The 7,925-nt window shown below is 61.4% G+C and overlaps 1 protein-coding gene across 1 annotated transcript in view; it reads right to left on the bottom strand.

The window, feature by feature from the left end:
• LOC140468669 (uncharacterized) overlaps positions 1 to 7,925 on the bottom strand; it is a 44,286-nt gene continuing 36,361 nt past the window's right edge. Inside the window, exon 7 of the mRNA XM_072564746.1 lies at positions 1 to 30. Coding sequence (XP_072420847.1) covers positions 1 to 30 — 30 coding nt within the window. The remainder of the gene's footprint in view (positions 31 to 7,925) is intronic.

Raw genomic sequence — 7,925 nt, 5'->3', positions numbered from 1 at the left:
CTATCGGAGCGCTGTCACTTCCTCAGGTAACTGTGGAGCAGGGATATAAGACACAGAGATTGCAGTAAAAGTTTACAGTGTCATGCAACTGAAATAATATGTTGAACAAATCTAGATTGTGAGGCGAAAGTGAGGACTGCGGATGCTGGAGATCAGAGTCGAAGAGCGTGGTGCTGAAAAAGCACTGCCGGGTCAGGCAGCATCCGAGGAGAATCAACGTTTTGAGCATGAGCCCTCCATCGGGAATGAGCGATGGCCCAAGGGGGCTGAGAGAGAAATGGGAAGGGAGTGGGGCTGGGAGGGAAGTTGGCGAGGAAGGCGAGAGGTAGATAAAAGGGGGTGATGAACATGGTAGGTCGGAGAGGGGGGCGTGGGGTGGATAGATGGAGAGGAAGATGGACAGGTCAAGGCGGCAGTGTTGAATTGGAAGATTGGATCTGGGATGAGGTGGGGGAGAGGGGAGATGAGGAAACTGGTGAAATCCTCATTGATCCTGTGTGGTTGGAGGGTCCCAAGGCAGAAGATGAGGCGTTCTTCTTCCAGGCTTCAGTTGGAGAGCGTTTGGCAGTGGAGGAGGCCCAGGACTTTCATGCCGTTGGCGGAGTGGGAGGGGGAGTTGAAGTGTTTGGCCACGGGCCGGTAGGGTTTGTTGGTGCACACTATCGGTGGGTCAGTGCCGAGGGAGGGCCGCGCACTGTCGGTGGGTCAGTGCCGAGGGAGGGCCGCGCACTGTTGGTGAATCAGTGCCGAGGGAGGGCCGCACTGTCGGAGGGTCAGTGCTGAGGGAAAGCCGCACTGTCGGAGGGTCAGTGCCGAGGGAGGGCCGCACTGTGGGAGGGTCAGTGCTGAGGGAGGGCCGCACTGTCGGAGGGTCAGTGCTGAGGGAGCGCCACACTGTGGGAGGGTCAGTGCTGAGGGAGGGCCGCACTGTCGGAGGGTCAGTGCTGAGGGAGCGCCACACTGTCAGAGGGACTGTGCTGAGGGAGTGCCGCACTGTCAGAGGGTCAGTGCTGAGGGAGGGCCGCACTGTCGGAGGGTCAGTGCTGAGGGAGGGCCGCACTGTCGGAGGGTCAGTGCTGAGGGAGGGCCACACTGTCGGAGGGTCAGCGCTGAGGGAGGGCCGCACTGTCGGAGGGTCAGTGCTGAGGGAGGGCCGCACTGTCGGTGGGTCAGTATTGAGGGAGGGCCGCACTGTCGGAGGGTCAATGCTGCGGGAGGGCCACACTGTGGGAGGATCAGTGCCGAGGGAGCGCCGCACTGTCGGAGGCTAAGTGCTGAGGGAGGGCCGCACTGTCGGAGGGTCAGTGCTGAGGGAGGGCCGCACTGTCGGAGGGTCAGTGAGCACTGACCCTCCGACAGTGCGGCCCTCCCTCAGCACTGACCCTCCGACAGTGCGGGGGCTGTCCCTGTACTGACCCTCCGATAACGCGTTCCCCTTCCTTCATCGCCCTTCAGCAGAGATGAAGTCACCCACTCAGCTCCCGATCACAATCAACTCTGCAAGTGCGGCACAATTATTTCTATATTTCAGGCTGTTAATTTGTTCTGAGCTTGTCAGGACATGATTCTACGATATGCAGGACAAGACTGAACACTGGGAAAAGGTCACATTCAGAAACAGAGCCCTGTGAGTAATGCGTTACTGTTGTTCGCTAATGTTCTGAACCACATCTCAGCCATTACAACAACAGCTTGAGCTCATATAGTGCCTTTAATGGAGTACTGCTGGGAGGAACATTCCAACTGAACAGCCAAAGGGGTATCGAGGAGCTTGAGGTTTGAAGGGAAGCCAGAGAGAGGAGGAGGAGGAGAATAATGGGGGTGCAGGGAGGTTCGGAGAAGGGATTTACAGAGGTTGAGGCACGCACTGCTGGGGTGACTAAAGTCAGAGGGTGGGCTGGAGTGCGGAGGGGGAATCAGAGGCTGGAATCAGAGGTGTCCAGGGATCTCAGAGGGTTTTAGGAGGTTACAAAGAAAGGGAGGAGGTGTAGGGGGTTACAGAGATAGGGAGGGGGTGTAGGGAGTTACAGAGATAGGGAGGGGGTGTAGGGGGTTACAGAGATAGGGAGGGGGTGTAGGGGGTTACAGAGATAGGGAGGGGGTGTAGGGGGTTACAGAGATAGGGAGGGGGTGTAGGGGGTCACAGAGATAGGGAGGGGGTGTAGGGGCCAGAGGGGGGTACGGATTAGTGAGGGGGTGTAGGGGCTGGAGGGGGTTACAGAGATAGGGAGGGGGTTACAGAGATAGGGAGGGGGTGTAGGGGCTGGAGGGGGTTACAGAGATAGGGAGGGGGTGTAGGGGCCGGAGGGGGGTACGAAAAAGGGAGGGGGTGTAGGGGCCGGAGGGGGGTACGAAAAAGGGAGGGGGTGTAGGGGCCGGAGGGGGTTACAGAGATACGGAGGGGGTGTGGGGGCTGGAGGGGGTTACAGAGATAGGGAGGGGGTGTGGGGGCTGGAGGGGGTTACAGAGATAGGGAGGGGGTGTAGGGGCTGGAGGGGGTTACAGAGATAGGGAGGGGGTGTAGGGGCTGGAGGGGGTTACAGAGATAGGGAGGGGGTGTGGGGGCCGGAGGGGGGTACGAAATAGGGAGGGGGTGTAGGGAGTTACAGAGATAGGGAGGGGGTGTAGGGGCTGGAGGAGGGTTACAGAGATAGGGAGGGGGTGTAGGGGGTTACAGAGATAGGGAGGGGGTGTAGGGGCTGGAGGGGAGTTACTGAGATAGGGAGGGTGTGTAGGGGCTGGAGGGGGTTACATAGATAGGGAGGGGGTGTAGGGGCTGGAGGGGGTTACAGAGATAGGGAGGGGGTGTAGGGGCTGGAGGGGGGGGTTACAGAGATAGGGAGTGGGTATAGAGGCTGGAGGTGGTTACAGAGATAGGGGGGCGTGTAGGGGCTGGAGGGGGGTTACAGAGATATGGAGGGTGTGTAGGGGCTGGAGGGGGTTACATAGATAGGGAGGGGGTGTAGGGGCTGGAGGGGGGTTACAGAGATATGGAGGGTGTGTAGGGGCTGGAGGGGGTTACATAGATAGGGAGGGGGAGTAGGGGCTGGAGGGGGTTACAGAGATAGGGAGGGGGTGTAGGGGCTGGAGGGGGTTACAGAGATAGGGAGGGGGTGTAGAGGCTGGAGGGGGTTACAGGGAGGGGGTGTAGGGGCTGTAGGGGGTTACAGGGAGGGGGAGGGGGTTACAGAGATGGGGAGGGGGTGTAGCGGCTGGAGGGAGGTTACAGAGATAGGGAGGGGGTGTAGGGGCTGGAGGGGGTTACAGAGATAGGGAGGGGGTGTAGGGGCTGGAGGGGGTTACAGAGATAGGGAGGGGGGTGTAGGGGCTGGAGGGGGTGTAGGGGCTGGAGGGGGGTTACAGAGATAGGGAGGCGTGTAGGGGCTGGAGGGGATTACAGAGAATGGGAGGGAGTGTAGGGGCTGGAGGGGGTTACAGAGATAGGGAGGGGGTGTAGGGGCTGGAGGGGGTTACAGAGATAGGGAGGGGGTGTAGGGGCTGGAGGGGGTTACAGAGATAGGGAGGGGGTGTAGGGGCTGGAGGGGGTGTAGGGGCTGGAGGGGGGTTACAGAGATAGGGAGGCGTGTAGGGGCTGGAGGGGGTTACAGAGATAGGGAGGGGGTGTAGGGGCTGGAGGGGGTTACAGAGATAGGGAGGGGGTGTAGGGGCTGGAGGGGGTGTAGGGGCTGGAGGGGGGTTACAGAGATAGGGAGGCGTGTAGGGGCTGGAGGGGATTACAGAGAATGGGAGGGAGTGTAGGGGCTGGAGGGGGGTTACAGAGATATGGAGGGGGTGTAGGGGATGGAGGGAGTTACAGAGATATGGAGGGGGTGTAGGGGCTGGAGGGGGGTTACAGAGATAGGGAGGGGGTGTAGGGGATGGAGGGGGGTTACAGAGATAGGGAGGGGGTGTAGAGGCTGGAGGGGGTTACAGAGATAGGGAGGGGGTGTAGAGGCTGGAGGGGGGTTACAGAGATAGGGAGGGGGTGTAGGGGCTGGAGGGGGGCTTACAGAGATAGGGAGGGGGTGTAGGGGCTGGAGGGGGTTACAGAGATAGGGAGGGGGTGTAGGGGCTGGAGGGGGTTACAGAGATAGGGAGGGGGTGTAGAGGCTGGAGGGGGGTTACAGAGATAGGGAGGGGGCGTAGAGGCTGGAGGGGGGGTTACAGAGATAGGGAGGGGGTGTAGGGGCTGGAGGGGGTTACAGAGATAGGGAGGGGGTGTAGGGGCTGGAGGGGGTTACAGAGATAGGGAGGGGGTGTAGAGGCTGGAGGGGGGTTACAGAGATAGGGAGGGGGTGTAGAGGCTGGAGGGAGTTACAGAGATAGGGAGGGGGTGTAGAGGCTGGAGGGGGGTTACAGAGATAGGGAGGGGGTGTAGGGGCTGGAGGGAGTTACAGAGATAGGGAGGGGGCGTAGGGGCTGGAGGGAGTTACAGAGATAGGGAGGGGGTGTAGGGGCTGGAGGGCCGAACGCCGGAAAATGCGACGAGTCAGACCGAAGGCTCTGTTTGTGTGCCTGTGTGGAGCAGTGTAATCTGGAGCCGATGTCGCTCAGTGGGGCCTCACTGCGAGCTGAGGAGGAGATCTGGTGGTGGTGGTGTCACCAGGAAAGGTTTACGGTTCCTCTGATGATGGTGGAAACCTCCCCCCCCCCCGCCCTCCACATTAGTGCCTGAACCCATTCCAGACAGTCTTCCCATCAGCCACCTCTGCTCTGAGGGCACCAACCCCTGCACATTGACCGAAATGGCCGAGGAAGTCTTCCAGGCCCTTCCCATCGCTCATCCCTCCAACATTGGCTCACGGTGACCATTGGTCAGGACACCCACATAGGTCGGGAGTGGCCCCTGCCCTGAATTCCATCACCGTGTTGCGTCTGATTGGTGTTTTAGCTGGGTTTTTGGTGTTGCCTTGCCACCTACCGAGAGAGGCCTGCGTGCCAGGACACATACATTCAGCTGACTGAGGAATTTTAATAGAGAAACCCCAAGCAGCAACAACACTTGGCATTGAGAATCAACAACTTGTCCGACGTAGGTGGGCTGTCAGGGTCTGGGGCACCGAATGGCCCCCTGTACTCATGGCATCTGTCAGGAATCTGTCGGCGATGTTTATCACCCAGATACGTCTCACAAAGAGGGGACGTCAGCCCACGTGTCAAAAACAGGCCTTCACTAACTCAACACTGTGTGAGCTCCTCCAGCCCCTCCACCCCCTCCCTATCTCTGTAACCTCCTCCAGCCCCTACACCCCCTCCCGATCTCTGTAACCCCCCTCCAGCCGCTACACCCCCTCCCTATCTCTGTAACCCCCCTCCAGCCCCTACACCCCCTCCCTATCTCTGTAACCTCCTCCAGCCCCTACACCCCCCTCCCTATCTCTGTAACCCCCCTACACCCCCCTCCCTATCTCTGTAACCACATCCAGCCACTACACTCCCTCCCCATCTCTGTAACCCCCTCCAGCCCCTACACACCCTCCCTATCTCTGTAACACCCCCTCCAGCCCCTACACCCCCTCCCTATCTCTGTAACCCCCTCCAGCCCCTACACCCCCTCCCTATCTCTGTAACCCCCCCTCCAGCCCCTACACCCCCTCCCTATCTCTGTAAACTCCCCTCCAGCCCCTACACCCCCTCCCTATCTCTGTAACCCCCCCTCCAGCCCCTACACCCCCTCCCTATCTCTGTAACCCCCCCTCCAGCCCCTACACCCCTCCCTATCTCTGTATCCCCTCCCGCCCCCACACCCCCTCCCTATCTCTGTATCCCCTCCCGCCCCTACCCCCCTCCCTATCTCTGTAACCCCCCCTCCAGCCCCTACACCCCCTCCCTATCTCTGTAACCCCCTCCAGCCCCTACACCCCCTCCCTATATCTGTAACTCCCCTCTACCCGCTACCCCCTACACCCCCTCCCTATCTCTGTAAACCCCTCCCGCCCCCACACCCCCTCCCGATCTCAGTAACCCCCCTCCAGCCCCTATACACCCTCCCTATCTCTGTAACCCCCTCCCACCCCCACACCCCCTCCCTATCTCTGTAAACCCCTCCCGCCCCCACACCCCCTCCCGATCTCAGTAACCCCCCTCCAGCCCCTACACCCCCTCCCTATCTCTGTAACCCCCCTCCAGCCCCTACACCCCCTCCCTATCTCTGTAACCCCCCTCCATCCCTACACCCCCTCCCTATCTCTGTAACCCCCTCCCGCCCCCACACCACCTCCCTATCTCTGTAACCCCCCTGCAGCCCCCCACACCCCCTCCCTATCTCTGTAACCCCCTCCAGCCCCTACACCCCCTCCCTATCTCAGTAACCCCCTCCCCGCCCCCACACCCCCTCCCCATCTCAGTAACCCCCTCCCGCCCCCACACCCCCTCCCCATCTCAGTAACACCCCCTCCCACCCCCACACCCCTTCCCGCCCCCACACCCCCTCCCCATCTCAGTAACCCCCTCCCGCCCCTACACCCCCTCCCTATCTCTGTATCCCCCTCCAGCCCCTACACCCCCTCCCTATCTCTGTAACCCCCCTCCATCCCTACACCCCCTCCCTATCTCTGTAACCCCCTCCAGCCCCTACACCCCCTCCCTATCTCTGTAACCCCCTCCCGCCCCTACACCCCCTCCCGCCCCTACACCCCCTCCCTATCTCTGTAACCCCCCTCCAGCCCCTACACCGCCTCCCTATCTCTGTAACCCCCTACAGCCCCTACACCCCCTCCCTATCTCTGTAACCCCCCTCCCTATCTCTGTAACCACCTCCAGCCCCTACACCCCCTCCCTAGCTCTGTAACCCCCTCCAGCCCCTACACCCTCTCCCTATCTCTGTAACCCCCCTCCAGCCCCTACACCCCCTCCCTATCTCTGTAACCCCCTCCCGCCCCTACACCCCCCTCCCTATCTCTGTAACCCCCCTCCAGCCCCGACACCCCCCTCCCTATCTCTGTAACCCCCCTCCAGCCCCGACACCCCCTCCCTATCTCTGTAACCCCCTCCAGCCCCTACACCCCCTCCAGCCCCTACACCCCCTCCCTATCTCTGTAACCCCTTCCCGCCCCCACACCCCCTCCCTGTCTCAGAAACCCCCCTCCCGCCCCCACACCCCCTCCCTGTCTCAGTAACCCCCCTCCCGCCCCCACACCCCCTCCCTGTCTCAGTAACCCCCCTCCCGCCCCCAAACCCCCTCCCTGTCTCAGTAACCCCCCTCCCGCCCCCACCCCCCCTCCCTATCTCAGTAACCCCCCTCCCGCCCCTACACCCCCTCCCTATCTCTGTAACCCTCTCCATCCCCTACACCCCCTCCCTATCTCTGTAAGCCCCCCCCAGCCCCTACACCCCTCCCTATCTCTGTAACCCCCCTCCAGCCCCTACACCCCCTCCCTATCACAGTAACCCCCTCCAGCCCCTACACCCCCTCCTATCTCAGTAACCCCCCTCCAGCCCCTACACCTCCTCCCTATCTCAGTAACCCCCCTCCAGCCCCTACACCCCCTCCCTATCTCTGTAACCCCCCTCCCGCCCCTACATCCCCTCCCTATCTCTGTATCCCCCTCCAGCCCCTACACCCCCTCCCTATCTCTGTAACCCCCCTCCATCCCCTACACCCCCTCCCTATCTCTGTAACCCCCTCCAGCCCTACACCCCCTCCCTATCTCTGTAACCCCCACCCGCCCCTACACCCCCTCCCTATCTCTGTAACCCCCCTCCAGCCCCTACACCCCCTCCCTATCTCTGTAACCCCCTACAGCCCCTACACCCCCTCCCTATCTCTGTAATCCCCTCCAGCCCCTACACCCCCTCCCTATCTCTGTAACCCCCCTCCATCCCCTACACCCCCTCCCTATCTCTGTAACCCCCTCCGCCCCTACACCCCCTCCCTATCTCTGTAACCCCCCTCCAGCCCCGACACCCCCTCCCTATCTCTGTAA

This window comes from Chiloscyllium punctatum, chromosome 47 (assembly GCF_047496795.1).
Source record: "Chiloscyllium punctatum isolate Juve2018m chromosome 47, sChiPun1.3, whole genome shotgun sequence".
Lineage (NCBI taxonomy): Eukaryota > Metazoa > Chordata > Chondrichthyes > Orectolobiformes > Hemiscylliidae > Chiloscyllium > Chiloscyllium punctatum.
The sequence above is the reverse complement of the archived record's forward strand: the minus strand, read 5'-3'. Positions and strand labels throughout refer to the sequence as shown.